Below are 22,962 nucleotides of genomic sequence, written 5' to 3'. Positions count from 1 at the left end.
AAACAATGTGGTCCTGTATTTGTTTTTTACGTATTATGCTATTAAAGAATGAAAAGTAACACATCACTGATTCTCATAAAATGTTTATTTCAATTGTTTCATTCAAGACCTTTAACAAAAGTATATAGGAGAACCATGAGGTTCAACACAAACCCAGAGTGCTCCCAAAAATAATGATAGCAACAGCTCCATGTGTCATAAGAAGCACGGCAAAAGTCTATCCACTTAATTGAATTCCAGCTCTTTTTTTAACATTCCTAGTTGTTTCCCCCACTTGTCAAGTTACATATTTGCATGTATTCAGGTTTTCAAAAAAATCCACCCAAGTAAAAGCACACATGAAAAGGGTGTATTTCAACCCAGGTATGGGGATGCACACCGGTATTTTCTGTTTAGGGAACCACCATAATTGCTTTTATACTTTGGTGGCCATTTAGAGATAGAGGTTTTACATTTTTTCGGTTTGCGTGATTTAGGCACCTTTTCTTTAATTTACTCATTAGCAGACATTGAGTTTAAACAGAACTCAAAATAGAGAGGAAAGAAAAACTTGAGCAAAGAGTAAAAAAATCTATATCTAAAGGACTGCAGGCTACAAGATGCCATTAGGAATTCTGCACTTGCCTAAAAATACGTGTGAAATCAAAAGTTAAAACTGCTCCTAAAAAACAGATTTTTTTCACAATCAAAAGAAAAAACATACACAAGTTTTGAACCCAAACTGTTTATTTTATTTTTCAGATCCATGTTATTAAAACCTACTCTAGAAATGGAATTGGGTATGAAACAAGTGAGTGAGAAATAAACTAGGTTCTAGGTTGTTTTCACTCACAAGAGTCTAGAAATATTTGGGTGAGGAACTCAAAATAAGGTAGATGATTCAAGTGATACAGGAAGAGTAAAATACAGAAGTCAAAAACACAGACAAGCAAAGCTGTTTTAAAACAACAACTCACTCACATGGCAGCAGGTGCAGAATTCCCAGCATTTCAATTTAAGCAGAAATGAAAACGGGTGAAATAGGCCTCGCACCTCTTACTTAATGTGTGCGAGAACTACGAACCCTTTTCCTCTCTCATCCTCTGCATAACAATCACACCCTTACAAATTTTCAAACAAACATGTGATGCATTAAACAAACACACTCATCATGTGGGGGTTTCCTCAAAATTACAACCTCACAAGAACAGCACACATACCATGAAGACAAATGAGATGAGAATTTTCTTTAGCATGGGCAAGGACAGAGAAAGGGACTTGGGTGCGTACACGCTAATTTTCAAGTCTTAATGTATTTGTTAACCTGTGAATTGTGTATGTGGGTGAGAGAAAGAGAGAAATTGAGTGCGAGAGAGACACACACACACACAAATCCTTTTCTCCGTCCTTCTATGATTGCTTTTCTTCTCGAGGTGTTTCTCCACACTCAGGAGGAGAGGGGTGAACAGTACTCAGTCAATAACACCAGGTTGGCGTGGTTTTCTCTCTACATTGAAGCCCTGTGTGAAAAAAAATCAATGAGAACAGGTCTAAAAAATGTCTGAAATCTTGCCTCCTGTCTAAGAGCAGGAAGAGTTTTCTGTATTCCACTTTAAGATTGTACTTTTATAAATGTGCATTCAGGGTTTGAAAATCAATATCAAGTCAATGTAAGAAACAATAAACTAGAAAATGACTGAAAATGTAAACTGTACATTAACTTTGATTTACCTTTGAATTGTCTGGGCCACGTGGTTGCCTGATAATGACCAGACGAGGGGCGTTGGTATCATCCAGAGTGATGCTCTTCAAGCGATTGACAAGTCGGTCAGGTCGAGGTGTTGCTACTAGTTTAGGGCCCTCACTGGAAAAAAGGAAACTAAAATTAAAATGCAACAAAACTGGCAATGTGGTACCATAACAGAGATGCATCCTTCGAAGGACCATAAATCAGAACCAGACGATTTTTGCTCTAATGCATGATGGACAACCAGCCATTTTTTGCATTTCAGACGCTCTGTGTTACAGACACAAAGCTGAAATACAAATATGCCTCTGAAAGAAACACCTTGTAAAAGTAGATTTTGCATTAGATATGGCATAAGAAAAAAATCTGAACCGGCCATGAAAATCCTGATTGGTGCGCCATATACTACAAGACTAAATTAAGAGTTTGGTTCCAAAACACAAATCCATTTTGAAAAAAAAAAAAATTATACCAAGAAAGTGATGAAAAGATTTTTGTTACAAACGTTCACATAGCATCTGTAGGTTATAAAACATCAAAAATCTCAAATCCATAAATTGATTTTCAAAGATTTATTATAAAAATTTATTATTTTTTCCACAAAATGCAATAAATCCATGACAAGTTTTTTTTCCAAAATGCTATAAATCTATTTAATCAATATATAAATCTGCATTCATCTTTGCCCTGTTATATTCATTTAGTAGACTAAACATTAATCAAAACATTTACTTTGTCGTAATTAAAAACACTGTCATTGCTGCTGTCATCCTTGGGACATTGCCTCTGAACTTTTTTGAAAGCGATCAGCTGTAAAATGTTTTGGTTCTGCTTGATGTTCGTTGACAGAGTTAAATAATGGAAAGTTTTACATAAGATCTCCTGGGGTCAATGTGTTACCATGACAAAAGCTTGATGCTGTCGTGAGAACAAGCAACAGCCGACATTTTTCCGTCTCCCAAGTGCCTCTCGCGTAAATTATTCGATTTAGATGGCTTACGTTTCTTTCACATCACAGAAAACCACCACAGGTTTATCAATGCCATCAAAAGTATTATTTTGTGTGTTTGTTGATCACGAAGTACAAAGTAGATGAGGAAAAGTAGATGAGGAAAACTAGAATTCCGTGTGTATCCAACAAGCCGCCATTGTTGTTTACACACTGCAAAAAATGGCTTAGTATTTTTGTCTTGTTTTCAGTAGAAATATCTAAAAATTCTTTTAAATTCTTAAATTAAGAAAGCAAAATGACCTAAGAAAATAAGTGTAGTTTATAGACAAAAAATATACAATTTAAGTATAATTAAGCTTAAGACGAGCAAAAATATCTGCCAATGGAGTGAGAAGAAAAAAAATCTAAAAATAAGTTTTCTTTTTTCTGAAACACTTAATTTAAGCAAAATTTTCTTAACCCATTGGCAGATAATTCTGCTTTTTTTTTAAAAAACAAATTCACTTAAATTGTATATTTTTGTCTAAAAACTACACTTATTTACTTAGGTCATTTTGCTAATCAAGAAAATACATCTTGATTTAAGAATTATTAGATATCTCTACTGAAAACAAGACAAAAATACCAAGAAAGTAATTTAAAGTCAAAGTGGCGTTTATCGCGTTTTGGGAAAAAAAGATGACAGAATAACTGATATTGGATTTTGCGTAAAATTAAGAATTTACTTTTTAAATACTGACCTGATACAATATTGATTTTGGCGGTAACAATTTTTTTTTAAATGACGTTTATCACGTTTTGGAACCAAACTCTTCAAATATACATTTTAAATCCCAGAATCGACTAGGTTTGTGTACAAAATCCTAAAGAAATGCAAGTCCAGTAATCTCACTGACTCTGCGGACATTGCAGGCACTACATTTGCCTGTGCGTTGGTTAAAGATGACAGCAAATTCCACTTCGTCTCCGGCCTGCAGTTCCAGCCCATCCTGCACCTCCTTTACATGGAAAAACAGCTTCTTGCTTTCTCCAACCTCATACGTGATGAATCCAAACTGAAGACACAAAAATCAGACCATACTCAGACACAGTTTTCATCCCAATAGATTCAACATGGCACAAAACTCACCCATGTATCAACAGATTTTTTTCACTAAGCATTTTTCTGTTTTGTGGATCATTAAATCAACAGTGGATGTGTATCAATACCTGGTCTTTGACGCACTCAACCAGAGCTCTGCGCTGAGGCATGATGTTACAGGCCATCGTTTGTCCTGTCTGGGCCACTGTACTCAACTGAAACTTCACCATTTCACCCTTCTGGAGACAGTCACCTTTATTGGCCATACCAACGATGCCAAAGGGATAACTCTGACCCTTACTGGAGCCTGATAAAGGATTAATCAGAAAACCAAATTAAATTATTAAGTGTTACACATGACTTGAGATATGAGGGGATAAAAATTAAGTAAACTGGACATGCACTCAATGATAGTTTGCCAGGCCAAGAGCTTGCATCACTCACCGTCCTCTGTGACCTCAATGAGGCCTTGATAGTCAGTCTGAGAAGGGTCCACACTGCGCAGGGGCCGAACCACCTTTCCAAGGAACACTATATTACTGACATCCTCTCCCACTCCATTCACTGTTGGAGACAGACAGACACAGACATGTACAAATTAGTATTTATATTAAAGCTGATATAAATAGCTTATTCCATGATATAGCGAGAAAAACACAGGAAAAAGAAACATACCAGCAGCAACTTTGGTGACTTTCTCTGCACTTATTTTGTTTCCTTTGCCTTTGGACAGTGTGTATTCCACTGTATCGCCCAGGTCCAGGTTATCCACATCCCCACAAACCTCACTGTATACACAGAACACAATACAAAATGAAACGATACAGAACAAGAGGGAGAATTATAATGAATCAGAACCTAAGATAAACATCCATTACCTGTAGTGAAAGAAGATCTCCTGATCATGATTGGCAGTCTCTATAAAACCAAAGTTATCCTTCAGTGTGGCTATGTATCCCAGAAGCCTCTTGGTGCCAACAGAACGATTAAGGACCTTGATGGATACTGCACTTTGCTGTCCAGTGCGTTTCACTTCACTGATGGAGAACTCCACCTAGTGGACATAGTGCACACATTTACACTGATTTATTACATCTCTCCAAAATCATACATATTTAAATTTTTAAGTAGGCTTCATGCACCACCAAGAAAGACCAAAGCTCTCCAAAAGTACCTTATCTCCAAGCTGTGGGTAAATGCCTCCATCCAAGTCTTTAACATGGTAGGGAATAGATTGCTTTTCTCCTTCATCTTCATATGTAATCAAGCCTTCCTCTGCATCCTGCTGAAAACAGATATACACTTATGTAACTTCTGACATTAAATCCTAAATTTTGAGTTTCTGTTTAGTGACCGGACCTAGCAGTAGGCAAACACAATTATATGCATGTGATGGATGTCAGTCTACTTGATTATCAACAACAAAGCATGTTATTATTAACAACAACTGAAGATGCAAGTGACTGCAAAAGTGAGCACTTGTTTGAGTAAGAAATTCTGCAAACCTGACTTTGCTGAGCAAAAACCTAAAGGAAATGGCTTATTGAGATTTGGCATTCACATGTGAATAAGAGGCAAACACAGACATTGCTTGATGATTGAGTCATCATGCATTCACTGAGTGCCAGAGCTTAGTTGAGTTGGCATGATTGTTAGGTTAACATTTATGACTTTAAGATGTTAAATCAATGTCAATAGCCTTTAAGTCAAACAGGCATGACAAAACAAACTGACCTTTTCAACTTTAGCCTTTAATAAAAGAAAATAGAAAAAGGATAATGACATCTGTGATTTCTATAATCAGGGTGTGTGTTCAATTGGCAGACGTATGCAAGCAAATTAAATAAAACTGTACCAAAATAATGGCAACAGACTAAACCACATCCTGGCTACTCTTGATACACATGCCTCTTTATCATTGTCTTAAAGGAACACAGAGACTTTTTGGGACTTTAGCTTATTCACTACTACTACTACCACCTTTTTATCTCAGTGTGTCCCGCAACTCTGACGCACCCACAGCCAGCCCAGTTCATCACAAAGACTGGAAGCAAATGGCTCCAGCCAGCATACTGCTCCCAATAAGTGACAAAACACCACCAACATTTTCCTATTTATATGTTGTGATTTGTATATTCACAGCACGTACAAATAACAAGGTCATATAACACAACCATCTTTTAACCGTATACATACTGGGAACTATATTCTCAGAAGGCGAAGCACTGCTACTTGAGCGGAGTGATTTGCTCGGGGCACCTGAGAAGCTCCGTGGTGAGGAGCAGAGAGTTCGCTCAGAGTTTCGCTAATCACTCCGCCCAAGTAGCTTTATTATTTGTCACTTATTGGGAGAAAGCATGCCAGCTGAAGCCATCCACCTCCAGTCCCCGTGCCAAGCCAGGACAGCGGTGGGCGCGTCAGACAGAGTTACGGCACACTCGGAGATGAAAAAGGTATGTATGGACTTATCTAACTCTGGGGGATACAGTGAATGAGCTAAAGTCCCAAAAAGTCGACGTGTCCTCTAAGTTAAAGACTCCTGCTCTATGAATTGATGAATAAACGGTCTACACTGTGGAGGAGAGGCAGCATGCAGAGAACAGCAGCCTACCTTGTCTTTTTTCTAATGAGGAGGAGCATGTTCAAAAACAAGGAAGAAAACAGGAAAGAACATCAGAAAATTGAAAGGGCAGAAAAACATTAAGAGCTTGTTAAAAGAAAGGAAGAATTCTTATTTAGTCAATTTTTTAAAATATGTTCAGTGAAATTTGCAAGCATCGTGTGTGACAACTTAAATCTCCTGAAGATCTTTTGCTTCTATATTTGTACCTATGAAGAAATATGCCTACAAATTTAGTATAAGCCTATGGATACTCAAAGTATAAAGCCAACACACCTTCTCTTTGCCCTTGCTGGGGCTGGAGTTCTTGGTGGTACTGGTGATGGCAGGCACAGCTTCTTTCTCTAAAAGCCCCACAAAACGTAGCTCAGATTGAGTGTGGAATGACACTGTGCCCTTGGGTAGCTTTTTGATCCTCACGGCATGGTTCCTCTGCGCAGACAGCATATCCTGGTGAAGGTTTGATTTATTAGAACTGGATACAACAAAACAAAAAGGGTATAAACAAGGAAGTCTATTTAGGTTTAGAGATGTCTAGGAACTCACAGGGACAACGGTGAATTCCACTTCATCAGAAATGTGCAGCTGACTCTCCTCCAGCACCTCACTGAAATGGAAGAACATTCGAGCATCACGGTCCACGCACTTGATGAAGCCAAAACCTTCACGCATGGCAGCGATCACTCCCTGCAAAAGACAGCTGATATTAGACAGAAAGACAGAAAAACTGACCAGCAGGCTTGCCATAAGGCTTTTTATTCATACCATTTCACGAGTCTCCTTGGTGAAATGGAAGGTGTCGGGGAGGATATCGATATTTGTCGCCCTCTCCAGTTTGTCTCGGCGGTCGGTGGAAATATTAAACTGGACGTGGTCTCCCTCCAGCAGCGTAACTTTGGACTTGGTGTCCTTTTCCCCAAATAGCAGCTCTTTGTCAGTGAAATTAATTCGGGCACTGATTCGCCCAGGCAGAGGGTCGTTCTGAGCAAGACAAAATGTGAAGGGTTATTCATTTTAAACAACCAGACATTAACACAACTACATGGGAATGCAATGACAAGAGCTTTAAACACAAACCTGATTCTTGGAGGGGGCTTTGGGAATAATCTTGGCGACAGTCCCTTCAAAAGTTTCAATACTGATGTCCTCAAATATGACAGTTCCCTGAGGCAACAGTCTTACATCCGTAGCCACTTCCTTTCCCTGTGTGTCAATCAGAAACAAAAGCTTTAGGGCACAGCGTCTACATAAAGCTACTTGAAAACACAATGCATCTCATGACTGGTACTTGAAAGGTAAACAATAAAGAAAAATTGCTTTCAGTAATTTTTAGAATTTCAAAATACTTAAATTATATCCTATTGAATTCAAGAACGAGGGCTGTTCAACTGAATGCTTTTAGATGTCATTTATTCTCCCAAGGATGCTTACGTTTCTTTCTTTGATGGTGAATTCCACGTCATCTCCAGCCTGTAGGGCCTCCAGATCTCCTTTAAACTCACTGTAGTGAAAGAAAATCTCCTTCACCACATCCCCACGTTCAATGAATCCAAAGGCCTCCTTCAAAACACAATAACAGCATTCAACATACAGTTGCAAATACATATGAATGCATCTTTGTGACTACATGCACCAATTACTACATTTATAGTACAGTAGGTGACACTTTTTGGTTTCCAGGGGGCAGTCAGTCAATACATTACAAATGTGATGTTGTAAGTTGAAGGTCAGTTTGGATGTTTATAGTGCTTTCTTCGTTAACAGATCTTCAGATGATAAAGGCATTTATACAGCGATCTAAAAGCATTTGCAATTTAGTTTTCTTTTTTTACATAATAGTTGCTTTATTTAGTAGTACTAACAAAAAAAGAAATTCTGATTCATACCTTGGTAGCACAAACCACTCCCTGACATCTTGACTGTTTATTCTTCAACACAATGTTGTGGGCACTAACAGCACCAGTACTGAAATAAAAATACAATAAATCTCAGTCATTGTAACTCTTACATTTCACCTTTAACGACTATTTATAAATAAACTTACTGCTTGTTGGTTTCCATGTAAAAGCTGACTTTATCTCCAGTATCTAATGTAACATTTCCTTCCACATCCTCAGGGGTGTAGGTCAAATAAAACACTTCCTGTGAGAAGATTAAAACAACTTAAAAAAATGCTTATTTGTTAAAAGTGCTTTTGTACAAATACAAATTGGTATTTTGATTAGAAAATAGCAGTGGCAAAATATCAAATTATAGTATTGTGATAATAACAAACATTTGTATATTAATGCATAGGAGAAAGCCACTGACCCCATTCCTCTCGTAACACACACTGCCTGTGGGCACCTGGCCAGGTGCTGACTTCCCATCCAGGTGAGAAGGGATAGCTGACACTACCTAAAGAAAGTGACCATGCAGACATGTAGATGAGGTTAGAGACTAAGTGTGACATGATCACCTAACTTAAATCTAACAGAAGGTTCCTAAACACAGATGTTAGACAATCCCTGACCCTAAAATAATATTACCAATCAAAAAGCTTCAAAACTTAATTTACATACAGTGTTCAAGAAACCAGTCTTACATCTACTAAACTTAAGCAGAGAATTAAATAGAAGATAACTTAGTTTATTTTTGTCATCAAATGCTATATAAATGAAGATGAGGAATCCCCCAACAACAAAACACAGACAACCAAGCTCATTGTGAACCCACAAAAAATCTTTGTTAAAGATTAGTTAAAGAGCCCAGCAGTAAGCAACTGTCAGGCCACATTTATACCTGGTATTAAAAGAATACTTCACACAAAAATGAAAATTCTGTCATCATTTAAACTTGTTATTTTAGACGCGAAAATATGAATCTTTTTCTGATGAACACAAAGGAAGCATTGTGATAAATGAAAATATTGATAAAATATGTTGACAGTTCCCACTAAATTCCATAGGATTTGTTTTTCCTACTATGGAAGTCAGTGGTTTCCACCAGTTTGTGCGCATCATATCAAAATGCCTTTGGTCAGGGTTCCCACACCTTAGTTAACTTCAAATTCAAGGACTTTCCAGGTCCAAAACCCTCAAATTAAATTAAAACTAAATGTGGGGACACATTTCAAGTGAGAGCATGGTTACATAGTGTTATCTTTTAAGATACATTGTTACAGTACGGAACTCGCGCTGCGTCACTGCGGTGACACTTTAGGGACGCCTCCAGAGGTAAGTGTGTCTGAATGTGTATATCAAATTCAATGGTGAGGCTTAACGACAAAGACAGGGTGACGCGGGAGCCAGGAAGTATATCGCTATCTGAAATATTGCCAAAAACAGGGTTACAAGGATGCAGAAAGTATGGGAAGGGAGACGCAGCGTCTCGTTCCCTTCTCAGGGAACAACAGTTACATACGTAACCCGAGACGTTTTCATGTGTCAAACACAACTATGCAAAAAAGTTTTGGTATGAATCAACATTCGCATACAGAAAATATAAACATTTAAAGCGAACAGTTTAGCACATGTGCTTAAAAAGTCTAGAATTTGTATGATATTATCCTACACTACACAGGGAATTATATGGATTTTTTCCCCAGAAAACTTCTCGCATGAAATAGATTCAAGCACTTTCAATGCCCTGTATCTATGTATATTTTCAAAAACTTCCAAGGGCTTTGAATTTTTCCCCAGATTTGGTGTTTATCAGAAAAAAAGAAATTGATACAGGTCTAGAACAACACGAGGGTGAGTAAATTACGACAGAATTCTCATTTTTGGGTGAACTATCCCTTTAAGATGCATTGTGGTCAATCGGATCACAAGTAGACGAGAGAGATAGAGAGAGACCTGTCCGCTCACACCTGGTGTTTTAGTTTCTTTCATCCACTTTTGACTGCTTTTGTCCTGAGAGGATGATCTATGGGTTTTCGACTACCTCTGAATGTGGTCGAAAGTGGACGAGCTCAAAACTTTCACACCATTTCCACCATTATCCTTGTCCCCTTGTGATCCGATCGACCAGGTCAGCATGGATTAAAAATGAGCTTGAAACCCCAACACTCACATTAATGGGACAAAGACGAAAAACATGAAAGTAAAACGTGTTCCTTAACTGGATGAATAAAACCATGCAGCACAGTTAAGGGAGAGGCGTGCAAGTCAGGGCCCACCTGCCCAGAGATTCGCTCTTCTGGCAACATTTCTGCCTTGATTTTTACCAGCTTCACCGCGATTGGCTTGCCGGTGCGTCTATCAGACGACACCTCAAACTCCACATCATCTAAAAAAAGGGGTGGGACAAACAATTAAGTGAATAAGTCGACTCTTGCATTAACAATAGGAGGATTGCACTGCAATGCAGAAAATATCCTGGTAGTGTTTTTCCAGCCTTTCTCCAAGGTGTTGCCACCCTTACCTCCAACTTTAAGCTCTTGCAGGTTGCCGTTGTACTGCGAGCAGTGAAAGAAGAGGCGGGCTTGTCTCTCAGAGCATTGAATGAATCCGTACGATGCCAACAGTTTCTCTACCACGCCTGTCTCCCGGATGCCCATGCCGGTCCCGTTTGCAAAACCACTATGACCGTTACTATGCAGCAGACTAGGATCAAAACTCATCTGTGGAGAAAAAAGTGAGAACATTTCAACCATGCAATGTTTTCAGACATCCAACCGGACCTCAACAGATCTTAAGAATGTATGTGTGGAAATGATAAAATGGGATGAAATTGGAAACTTCTATATTTAACAAATATTTGCAATTAAAGGAAATATTGAAAGTACAAAACATGGTCAGCAGACATATCTCACACATCTATTTTTGCTATGGTTTGTTAATGCTGGTTTTCAGTTTGAAGTCAAAGTTTAGCTTTAGTTTTGTGCAGGTTTATCATATGTAACTGAAGCACGCACACATTACAACCTCCAATCATTTCATATAAATTTTCTAGTTTAATTATCATGCATTAAACAAGCATCTAGTCACATATTAGGCGACACACATACTCAATTGTTACATTCTTGGCTAAAACTTGGCCTTTCTGTGGACATCAAACAGCAAACTTTGTGTGAAAAATTATGTGTGAAAAATCAGCAGGCATGTGGTCAAAAAACTAAATTTGCTTAACTCAAACCTATAAGGCATGCTGTTAATAGGATAGGTGATCTCTTGTCAGTAGGGACCATTGGGCCAGCACACACTAGTTCAAAGGGACTGGGCACACATTGTCCCATCATGCCCACTTACAGATCGCTGGTACAGGGGTGTTCGTTTTTGCTTTTTGCCCCCTGCTGCACGGGAAGTATGACATGAAACTGAGGCAGAGCGAGGGATTGGCTGGCTTGAGGTGGAAGGGGTGGGGGCAGCAACTGGGGTATCAGGGACCTCCGGGAGCTCCATCTTCAGATGAGGGTAGGAGGAAGTGGGGCACTGGGGGATAGGGTATTAGATTTATATATAAATAAAAAATTAACTTATCAGCGCAGACTGTTCTCTGTGAAATGCTAGAATTAAATGTTTCAGAGGCCATGGACTCCCTAAATGATGTTAAAGGACAGATATAGCAATATCCCTTGTTTCTTTTGTTAAGGTGATGGAAAGTATCATCACCACTAACTATTAGAAGTAGTTTAATGTCATGTTTTCACTTTCACTCATTCCTGAAATTAATGACTACAGCTCATTTTGCGTTTGTTCAGGTATTTAAACTGACGCAAATCTGCATTGCACAGTGTAACTTTAAAATCCACTGCCCTGTGCTGGTAGACATGCTCGAGGAAAATCACAATGATGTGTTAGTTGGATGAAGCAACTAGAAATGGGATTTCTACATGGTAACAGCAAATGGTTAGATGAAACAGACTTGACCAGCCTCGACCACTCTGTGGCATAGATACCGAACTATCACACATAAATCCTTCAAATACGGTTCAATAATGGTTATGCCCAAGACTGATAAACGCACATGAAACTGTAGACATCTAAGATGGCCTAATACAGTAACCATTTATTACACAATCAAGGTTTAATTTGTCGCTGTTTTTTTAAAGAAAACTAAAGACTAAAATTTCTAATCGGAAAGCGTAGGATTAAACCACTTTACAGATATGCATCTGGCAGATGATCCCTGGGAATCAAATCTACAACCGGTGCATTGCTAACACAATGCTCCACCAACTGAGCTACTTTTATATATCCAATAGTCGCTATATCAGTCTTCCAACGGCATATCACCGTTCCTGCTCTGCCTCCTCTCTGACCTTGTCTACGGCAAGTGATCGAGGCCAGCCTCCAAGCCTGCTGATCAGGATGATGGAGGAAAGGAATAGCGTTGAGAGGGGCGGGAGAGGCGAAGTGAGGTGGAGGACGGATGTCAAGGCACTTACGGATCGGCCGTAGGGTGACAGGCTGAGCCCGACGGGTGACGTGCTGTTCAGGTCAGCACTAACGAACGCTGCAGGTGGTGACGCCGGCAAGGTAAACTCGACAAAACCTTTCCAGGGACTACCCATAATTCTCCCATAAACAGTGGCCAAATCTACTACACTTGAGATTGATCGGATTGCGCAAGCTTTTAAAATTTCAGTTGATGTGTGGCAGCTCGTCCCTTCACTTTCCCTTCTCCTTTTCGTTACGTACCAAACAAAACACCTCTGGATTTCTGCGAAGTGAAGAAAGGAGGGAAGGGGGTGAAAACTGTGGGAGAGGCAACAAGAACAACCAGTGAACAATGCAGCACATTAAGGGCCAGTCAAGGGCTGTGGGTTGGTGAGGACCCTACAGACATGAAAGTTTGCTTCCTCTTCACAAAAAGTAGACTTAAATCAGATATTAACGAACTCTTTCAGTCACGGCACAAATTTGGAGTGTTGCAGGGATTTGGTGGCATAAAAAAGTCCTTAAGCCATTAATAATGTTGAAGGTTTTGATAAGATTTTATAATCTTCTTAATATTGCCTGTCTCTACAGTCTTGAAATAAAACCTGGTGAGCTGTTCACGTAGGCAGCATTTAGACATTTGACCACAAACAACATATTGGGGCCAACATGCTAGCTGTAAACTCTAAGAAAAAGTAAACCGAGTTGCTGACAAATAAGGAACATTTAAAGATAAGTCACTGATGAGGTTGAATATTTAGCACACTGGACTTTGGAAAATGGTTAATGAACCTCTCCCAACAGTTAACTTAAGAAACAGCATGACTTAAACATCATGAACAACTAGCTTATTTTTGCACTTTTACATTGTTAATGAATACAAGTCAACCAAACGTTAGGTGTTTGTCATGGCTTACCTTGTTCTGTTGTCTTGGAAGGCTGTAATGATTTGGACCGAATTTGATGAAATCACTTTGATCAAAACACTGAAACGATGCTTCAGACTCCGTTCACACGCGCACGCACACACACCCCTGTAAGCTTTAGCTTCCAGGCACACGTTTAATTACAAAAGTTGCAAAAAAGGACAAAAAGTCAAAACAAAAAAATATTCGAATAAAAGGCAAGTGCAGGTGTATAAACGCTGCTCTTGGAAAAGTGAACGAACACAAATGCAGGGAGAAAATTCGAGGGAGGGACTCTGTCTGAAACTGACAGAAAGAAAAGGTCAAAAATGAAAAAAGACTAGCAGACAGCAGCCCTCTCCGCACCCCGGAGGAGGAAGAGGTGCGGGGAGGATGAGAAGGGCTTGGTGCAGCGTTGGGACGTGTGCTTTATCAAAGCTGTTGAGTAGGCACAAACTTCTTGTTTCAGATCAGGTCTCGCCTTCGCCGTTAACGATGATGGTGGGTTGCTTCGCTAGTTGCGGCCTGGTTCTGTTTCTTAAATCTTTGGTTTGGTCGTTTGGTTGTTTCGTGTTGCTTTAATTTTCTCTTTGTAGCAGTGCAGGTCTTCGTCTCGTCTTCAGAGTTGTTGTACCGCTGGGTCAATTTGGGGATGTTCGTTAATTTTGTTGATGTTTCTTCTGACCGATTGATGATCTGAACTTGAAGTAGGTTTCAGATGGTACAAAAATCAAATCTGTTTCACTTCATACTGTTTGGGGAAGAAAAAACAGCAGATCAGACATATTTCATAAAAAATACAACCTGTCTAAAGTGGCAAAACAATATTTTACAGCAGCATTAATAATGGGATATTTATCATATATGGTCATTCATCCCAAAGCTATGATAAGATTTTGGTCAATGCTGCCTGGTCGTAAAAGGGGGCGATATAGACCAAAATCACATTGTAGTATTTATCAGATTGATATATGATAAATATTCTGTATATTTGACAAAGTACAATACATGTCTACATGCAGCCTCACGTGAGATATACAAATTACCTTTATTGAAACATCATACAATGAAAAATAAAATTTGAAGAGGCTAAGGGTCATATCATCTCATCCCATTTTCATTTATGCATTTTTTATTTATGCATATCCTGCTAGGGAAAATACAAATACAATAACAAAACTCAATAATACCACCCAGTCATATCCCTTTTATGATCCCTTAATATTGTTAAAACAGTGTTATCGTCCTGTTGATGCCCATACCTAAAAATAAAGTTTGGTTCAGTGGTCTGTAAAGGCAGCAAGGGCAGCTGAACGAACAAACACAAGCTGAGGATCAACAAGTCTTGGCTTGACCAGCAGTTGGCTGGTTGAGTATTTATGGTATACACTAAATTCAAGCAGTCAACAACTGCGGATATCCAGCATGCCAATCATTCACTTCTCTCCACTCCATTACATATGAAATGGAGGGATCAAAGAGATTGATATTCTCATGACTTGCTTGAATGATGAAATATTGGAGTGTTTTTATGGCTCAGTGGGTAGAATATAGAGTTGGCAACACAAAGGTCATGGGTTCAGTGTCAGAAAGCACACATACTGAAATAAATAGTCGTTTTGAATAGAAGCATATGAAATTTTGCAAAAATGTCTTTGCAAAATGAAACGTGGGGGTGACAATATTTCAGGATAATTCCACATCACCGGGAATCCAATTCTGCCCATAACTTAGAAGACAAAAATTAAGACACTGACATTTGCCGGATGCTTTAAATCACTCTGGATAAATGCAGTGATTCTCAGTATGTGCGTTCCCTTGTGCTACCAATGCAATGCTCTACCAACTGAACTAATTTAACAACGTATATTCAGGGAAAAATAACCATCGTTATACACAGACTATGTTGGGTAGTAACTTTATATCATTCAAACAACTTTACAAAGATGTTTGAGAACTGCGTGTACTCTGAAGGACAATATTTATCTCCTCTTAAAGCGATTTGGAATTTTATGGGAACAGTAGGTGTGACGTAGACGCGCTGCGAGAGCGCGTGGGCCTCAGCTATGCTTGACTCAAATATACAAATCAAGAACCAACAGTACATGGAAATGACAGTTGTTCGTTAACAAAAGCAAAACGCCTATTAAACGGCACTCTGTAGTTGTTTTGCAATATAAAATGAGGACATGGGGTGAAGTGACGCAACAACAGTGCTTGAGCAACAGCTGGGAGCGGATCCACCTGGAGTTCATCCAGACAAAAAAAAAACAAATCACGGCCTGTGTCAAAGACAACTCGAATACACGGTACTGCACAAGATAAAAGTGGTTAAATACCAAGCGTGTGGATTGAAGCTGATCCAAATTAGAGAATTATTATTGTCTCGTTTGGGGTGTAAACTACTTTAATGAAAGCAGATTTGTTAAAGACTAATTCCTGTTAAAAAGAAAGCTAATTTTTAAACTAACTGAAGCCATAACAAGCGAATGTGTGAGTGTGTGTTTATAAAACAGGACAGTTCTGATGCAGTCGGGCTTAAAATAATCACTCAGCCCGACAACAAAGACACACGGTGGCTGTCGGGTCACACTGGGCCTCCGTTACTTTGCCTCACACCGTCTCGTCATCTCTATCAAAAGCGATTCGTCTTAAAGTCCCGTGACGGCACGCTGTGAAACATCTAATGTAAATATAAGTCTGGTCATTTAAGTTTAGTATTTGCCGTAAATATACCAAATGTGCCTACAGACCGGACTAGCATGCTAACCCGCTAACTTACAGCACACGCAGAGGAAACGCCGTCCCCACCCTAGACCGTTTAACTGTTAAAACACACTGGATTTTTATAGACACTAACCTAAACACAAGTAGCAAAACACAACACGGTAAAATAACCGTGCAAAACTTAAGTAACATCTGTACATTTAAAGAAAAACTCACCCCAACAGCTTTCAGCACTGTCACCAGCGCCGCCATAAGCAGCACGGCACATTACGTAGTGAGATTTGCGATTTCTCGCGATATTTCACAGCACACCGGGAGCTGTGGGACACACGCAACTGGGTTAAGGGTCACATTTGGCATAATGTCATTTTTATAAGTGTGTCTCTGCTGCTGTGCCAAGCCCTAACCTCATTTTTTATTGCCTGCTTGCTCAGATTTATTCAGTTACCAGAGCCACGCATTTATGGATGTAGTTTTGTGTGTAAAACATAATTTTATCCAATAGCCTATTGTGCACAATGCCGTGTTACTGTATTTGATTCAAAATTGACCAGTAAGACATTTTTTGTACTATAATACCTTACGCTTTTAATTGTGTCCATGGTATCGTTTTGAGTAGTACTTCACACCACATTACATTTTGTAAGAGCTGCTTTATGACTGATAGTCTGCAGTTTATGGTGATAATCAAAGGATAAAAAGCATATGATAAACAATAAAGAACATAGTATAGTATTTAGGTTGTTTTAGTTAATGTCCCTGTAGTTCCTAGAATGGCCACTCCCATCTGGATATAAACATAACAGCTCATTAAAAACTTAAGGTAAAAGGCGTAAAAATAGGCATGTGGAAAATTTTATTTGGAAAAAAAATTAAATAAATAGTACCATCAGACATTGTCTATACATATTTGCAAAATTGTGTGTGGTAACAGGCCGAAGACATGTGCTATAATGTCACACTAAATCAGTCTACTAAATCTAAAGCCAGACAATAATGACAACAAAGAAAAAAACGATACAAATGACACTTTCATGTGTAGTTTGCACAGTAATACAGTTTCTTTAGCTTTTGCTTATTCCAGAACTGTTCCTACTATACATCAAAATAAAAAGAACAAGTGTTCTTACATTATACATGAGTCCTGTAACAATATGATTTATAACAAGGCACTTTCTGTTCTCCATGTAAAGGGTGAATGTAGTAACTCTGGTTGCTGCACTTAAAACTGCAGTCCATGGTCCCGTAGCAGCTAAAAACTCCCACATCTTCCAAGTTCCATGTCAGTGGTTCTCCAACAGGTGAATACTACAGTATAGTTTAAATGAGCCAGTAAAAAACAAAACAGCCAAACATCACAAAGTGGCTGGCCCAGTTTAGCTCCGACCATTTCTGAATGGTGTGACTGGCCATATAACCCTAAATGGAGATAAAAAAACAAACTGTGATACAGGAACTACAAATAATTAAATTGATTTAACATTTCTTGTTTAAACCAATATAATTTCAAGTTAATTTAGTGTCTTAAATAATTTTGTGGGAAATGATTACCTCCTCAGCATTCATGTTGTCCATTTCCGAGTCAAACAATGAGCCCAGGTATGTAAGATGAAATATGGATAGAGCACTGAAAAGCAGGTTAACACCGTACACCCACACAGTCTACAATAAAAGTATAAAAATAGCTACAAATTAACTTCATAACAAAATTTAACGGGTAAATTTGTGAAGCATAGACCTCATACGTCACTAAAACATTATGGAATCATAACCTCATCTGATCCTGTAACACAGAAATAGGTAGGAAATTTTTCCCTATCTACAGCGCAACCAACACTGAAAGGAGAAAATCCTACAAAATACAGTAGCCCTAAGCCTTAAAATAACAGATCACCTTTTTATTTTGGTGATGGCAGTCACTTGGACAGCGCTTTGACAGTATACAGGCATTGAAAATCACTGCCAACCGCTTCCTCAGAACTGGAAGAGATAAATAAATAAAAAATCAGTTAGCCAGTGACAGATTAGTCCTGGTGAAAAAATTGTGAGGTGACAATCGGCAGATATTACAATTTCATGATCTACTGAAGCTGTAATGTTTGGCTACTGGCATGATTGAAATATATAATTTACCATGTTCAACATAAGTGATAAACCCCAAAGACAACAGCACTGCCCCGAGATGGAAACTGAGACCCTGTCAAACAACACAGAAATTAGAAATCATGTTAAAGACTAAATGAAATTAAAATAAGTACGTTATTACAATAAAAAAATAATTAATTCAAACTACAATGTGCTATATTAACCAGCAGATGTCTCCACCCAACTACAAATTATAGAAAACAGTAGAGAATCTCTATCATAGCTAAGACTAGAGCTAAGTGCTAAACTCTTAAAATAATATAAATCTTCCCGAAACCAAATTGGTAATACAGTATGACTTAAAAAGCTTTATTGGAGTTATCTTTGTTGGACACCATGTCATAACCTACAGAATAGTAACAGTCAAAACTACAGTTGTATGGGAAAAGATGTGCAGCTGTGATTAAATTATCAATCTACACAACCTGTACAAAAGAAGTTTATGGGTCAGTGACAAAAACAGTTTGGCAAGATAAGAAATTTAAAAAATCTTTAAAAAAAAATTTGTTTTAAAAGCATGCATCAGTTATATTTGTGTAGTTATGTTGGTTTTATGCAAAAAAATGTACATTTGCAACATTTTTATAAAAGTTAAGACTGCATGGACCTGAAAATGTCAAATGGTGTAACCGCCAAATGTGCCAAAGAATGAGAAATATCAAATATTTTATCCACCTTGATGGCATATAAGCGTAATCATCAAAAAAATATATAATAATAATAATTTTAAAATATCACACGAAAATACATTTTATTAGTTATTACTAAATGTAAATTTTAATGCGTTTCGTAATATTAGTCCTGACATATGCTGAAAACAGCTGTATTTTCTAAATAATCTTTGACAAATGATGTAAAAATATATATAAAAATCATATTACACTAAACTAGATGATTATATTTTATTCCACTTTTTTAATGAAAATATTTATATTTACATTTAAAAAAATACTAGTTACACCAGTTGACACAGACTGGTTACACCACATTGGCATTTTTGCAATTATCCCCCAAATATTCTTTACAAATGAAATAAAACCAGAAATTTTAGACTTGGTCCTCAAAACAGAGAATGTATGCAAGTAGTCTGCAAATTTATTTTGAAATTTCAACCCTTTTACATTTAATTGAACCATACGGACAAAAAATAATTAACGTCACATCATTGACCCTTATATCTAGGTCATGGTGTTCTGAAATAAGCCTTATCCAAGCTGTCACGTTATATGGAAACAGGTTTCTGGTCCAGGTGTTTTTTTACCCTTACTAAAACTAAAATCTGTTGAAACAGATGGAACTTGATTCTGTTCCAATCAGCCTTCAGAAAATGATTTGCACAACTACATAGCTTAAAATCATACTTACATGTAACAATGCACTGGCTGTGTAGGTCACCAAGATGGCAGGAAAGGTACCAAGTTTGAGTGCACTTTTAAAGACATCTGTGTACACAAAATGTTTAAAGCATAATATATATAAATATGTAATAAATATATAACACCTACGTTTACAAAGACACATACATGCATTTAGCCATTTAGACATCGGTAGATTCCAAGAGGTAACAACTTCCACCATAGATCTCGGCAATTCCACGTTCACAGGCTTAGCTACTGTAATATCCCTGTATGACAAAACAACAAAATGTCAGTCTCTCAATAACTCTGTTATTGTATAAAGAAAGTTTAAATTAGAAAGCTAGAGTACAATATGATTGACCATTTGAGGTTGTCTTTCTGCTCAGTGAATCCAGCTCCAGCCACCACTGTGGTCGTTTCGCTCAAATAGCTGACAAAATAATTACTGAAGTGGAAGGACACTGCATTTTCATATGCATGAAGCCACCTGAGGGCCAGTGAAAACAATGCAAACATTTCAAAGAATGAAATAATGCCTTACATATTCAATCTAGATATTTTAAATTCACACAAAAGTGTAAAAGGGTGCACCTTACCTGCGAGGAAGTCCATCACCATAGATAGGAATTATGTATGGAAAGAGATAAGGAGCAATACAGTTGGAAATAACTAAGCAAATTTGACTCTTTAGAAAGCTCAAAGCAATTTTTCCAAACCAGGCAACAGTCTGAAGGAGAGAATAAGATCGATTAAGATGAGGAAAAATGTGGCCAGCACAAAAAAAGCCTTATCTGCTATGCAACAAAGAAAAAATAATTTTTCTATTTAACATATAGCATGAAAAGACCATATATTACATTTTAATGTCAATGTATGTGTGTATTTGGAGGACAGTTTGAAGACATGATTTCAACCCCTGGGGGTTTACAAAGAGGGGCAGTAGATTGATATAACAGAATATTTTACATGTATTACATCTCAAAATATTCTATATGTTTAAATATGAACATTTTATTTTTTAGCTTAATGAAACTTATGGTCAAGCAAAACAACTTGGCATCATCTGCTCCCTTCTACAAATCATTAAACCATTCAAAAACAAATGAAAAACAGTCTGTTAAACAATACAGTGGTAAATACAATGAATTCAGGACGTCAGCCATAACAGTAGTTTCTGCATAATGTGTTAAAATATGTTAATTTTATTTTAAAAAAGTATTTTTACAATGTTATGTACAAATTTTATATTGGGGTCATAGGCGCTGATTGCCGTTAAGTGCTCGGCACAACGTCACACAACGCTTAAGTTGCTTAGCAACGGCAGGGCTACGGGAGCGCTTGGGAAAAAAGGAGGAAAGTGATGGGACAGCACGCTTTTAGATGCAAAATGTGAAGCACCCTTTATTTAGCTTTGTAGATATTACAACTACAGAGCGAGCCACCAATTAGAGAGCCTCACAAATTTCAAAAGCATTTGTGATTAAAATTAATCTGGCGTTTTTCATGGAAAAGGTAAATGTACAAAATATCTTCATGGATCATGACCTTTAACTTATATCCTAATGATTTTGACACATACAATGTATTGTTGGCTATTGCTACAAATATACCCATCCTACTTATTTGGTGGTATGGTGTCACATATGATAAAATCATATAAGCTGACAACTGTTATAATGTTACTTACCATTTTGCGACCATTAATTGCATCTAAATAACTGCCAAAACTGATCCATGGGCCAAAGATGATGGTTCCCGGAAAGAAAATATATCCCATGAACTCCAGTGGGGAGGGAAATGAAGAAACAGCACCTCGATCGAGGTCAAAGGCCAAAGAGATGGCCTTCATAGCCACCACCATCTGAGAGCCTAAACGCATCCAAAAAGTGTAAGGGATTAAAATGGGGCCTTTGAGGAAAGTGATTTAAAAACGCAAAACATACTAAAATGATGATCTTGCTCAAACTCTATAATACAACATACTGTACAACAACCCGAAACATTGACTCACCTCTCATCTTATGCCAGGTTGCTGCATCAATCATGTGCAACTCGCTATAATAAAAATAAACAAAAATGTGAGGTCGCTATATATGCAAGTGATAAAGAAATGTTGCAACACAAATGTCAAGTGTTTGATTTTTTTTTAGAACAGACATGCTGTGTAAATATATAAATGCACTGTACATATTGAGTATATATACTACACAGTAAACTGCATTAGATATGCAATAAATAAAAAATAAAGTCTCCCTAGACCAGTTTTCAACATTCCTTTGACCTTATCTTTAAAATGCACTTGTTTATTGACAGACCCCATCAGCATATAGATGAGAATGACGACGGAGAGGAAGACGCCTTTGCTGCTGGAGTTTATGCTGAGAAGGAGGATGAGGTAGCACAGGAGGCTCAGGATGATCACCCACATCGTGTGAAACTCAAAAAACACATACAGCACGTACAGGCCACCCGCCAGCAAACTAACGTGCTTCACATGAGATGACACACCTGTCAAAGAGAGACACAGAATTAGACTCATTAGTCTCACCGAGACTCAACAGATGGACCGATTTATCATGGGTTTGATATAGACCAAGAGTGAGTACTTTAACTGCAAAACAAATGTGAATAAAACAAAAGCTAACTATATCCATAGACATAGCACAAAGCACAAGATTGAGTAAAAAAAGTTTTTTTTTTGGCAGGGTAAACCCTTTGAGGATCTGTGCTGAAGGCAGTGATCATATGCAAATGCTGGTCCTGCTCTTTGGAGGATTGTGGGTCAGTGCAACAGATGTTAGAAAGCTGAGGTTATGCCATGGGCGAGCACGATGTACTCACCTAGTCTACAGATGACTCGACACAGTAGACACACCAGCAGGAGCTGCCAAACCTGTTCAACACCCTGCTGGGCAGTGGGTAGCACACAGCCCTCTGCTAAAGCCTGCAGAAACTCCAGCCTTCCAAAGGAGTCCATGGTGATGTCCTTTGAATGCCGTTACACACAGACAGGCTCTGGAAAGGTGAGAGAGTATTATCCTCTTTTGTGCTTAGGTTTAACACGGTACCCAACAGTAATGTATGCC

The 22,962-nt window shown here is 38.1% G+C and overlaps 3 protein-coding genes across 11 annotated transcripts in view; all 3 read right to left on the bottom strand.

The window, feature by feature from the left end:
* Nucleotides 1-67: 67 nt before the first annotated feature.
* On the bottom strand, nt 68-16,747 carry csde1 (cold shock domain containing E1, RNA-binding). 9 transcript variants are annotated; one of them, XM_073867886.1, is made up of 23 exons: nt 16,590-16,747; nt 13,659-14,397; nt 12,750-13,024; nt 11,611-11,793; nt 10,784-10,982; nt 10,482-10,648; nt 8,690-8,776; nt 8,424-8,521; nt 8,266-8,344; nt 7,811-7,939; nt 7,457-7,582; nt 7,145-7,360; nt 6,926-7,066; nt 6,656-6,829; nt 5,494-5,508; nt 4,934-5,044; nt 4,638-4,813; nt 4,435-4,547; nt 4,204-4,323; nt 3,888-4,066; nt 3,573-3,733; nt 1,711-1,846; nt 68-1,499 (listed from the first exon to the last, which is right to left on the bottom strand). In XM_073867886.1, the coding sequence occupies exons 3-23, from the start codon at nt 12,873-12,875 to the stop codon at nt 1,452-1,454; spliced, it is 2,784 nt and encodes a 927-aa protein (XP_073723987.1). In that variant the 5' UTR covers nt 12,876-13,024; nt 13,659-14,397; nt 16,590-16,747; the 3' UTR covers nt 68-1,451. The 9 variants fall into 9 exon arrangements, with proteins under 9 accessions (XP_073723987.1, XP_073723988.1, XP_073723991.1 ...); XM_073867887.1 differs by having other exon boundaries at nt 4,934-5,041; XM_073867890.1 differs by having other exon boundaries at nt 10,539-10,648.
* A 465-nt stretch (nt 16,748-17,212) lies between these two features.
* Nucleotides 17,213-22,853, bottom strand: porcnl (porcupine O-acyltransferase like). Its single transcript, XM_055167933.2, has 12 exons — nt 22,718-22,853; nt 22,192-22,384; nt 21,888-21,931; nt 21,564-21,745; nt 20,473-20,603; nt 20,238-20,363; nt 20,042-20,142; nt 19,884-19,960; nt 18,507-18,570; nt 18,268-18,353; nt 17,925-18,035; nt 17,213-17,792 (listed from the first exon to the last, which is right to left on the bottom strand). Exons 1-12 carry the CDS (start codon nt 22,851-22,853, stop codon nt 17,694-17,696), a joined length of 1,350 nt encoding a protein of 449 aa, XP_055023908.2. The 3' UTR covers nt 17,213-17,693.
* The window catches only part of iqsec2a (IQ motif and Sec7 domain ArfGEF 2a), a 123,666-nt gene continuing 123,465 nt past the window's right edge, over nt 22,762-22,962 (bottom strand). Inside the window, exon 15 of the mRNA XM_055167920.2 lies at nt 22,762-22,891. Within this exon, the coding sequence (XP_055023895.2) occupies nt 22,875-22,891 (17 nt within the window). The 3' untranslated portion in view covers nt 22,762-22,874. The remainder of the gene's footprint in view (nt 22,892-22,962) is intronic.

This window comes from Misgurnus anguillicaudatus, chromosome 5 (genome assembly GCF_027580225.2).
Source record: "Misgurnus anguillicaudatus chromosome 5, ASM2758022v2, whole genome shotgun sequence".
Classification (NCBI taxonomy): domain Eukaryota; kingdom Metazoa; phylum Chordata; class Actinopteri; order Cypriniformes; family Cobitidae; genus Misgurnus; species Misgurnus anguillicaudatus.
This window is presented reverse-complemented; position numbering and strand designations above follow the sequence as displayed.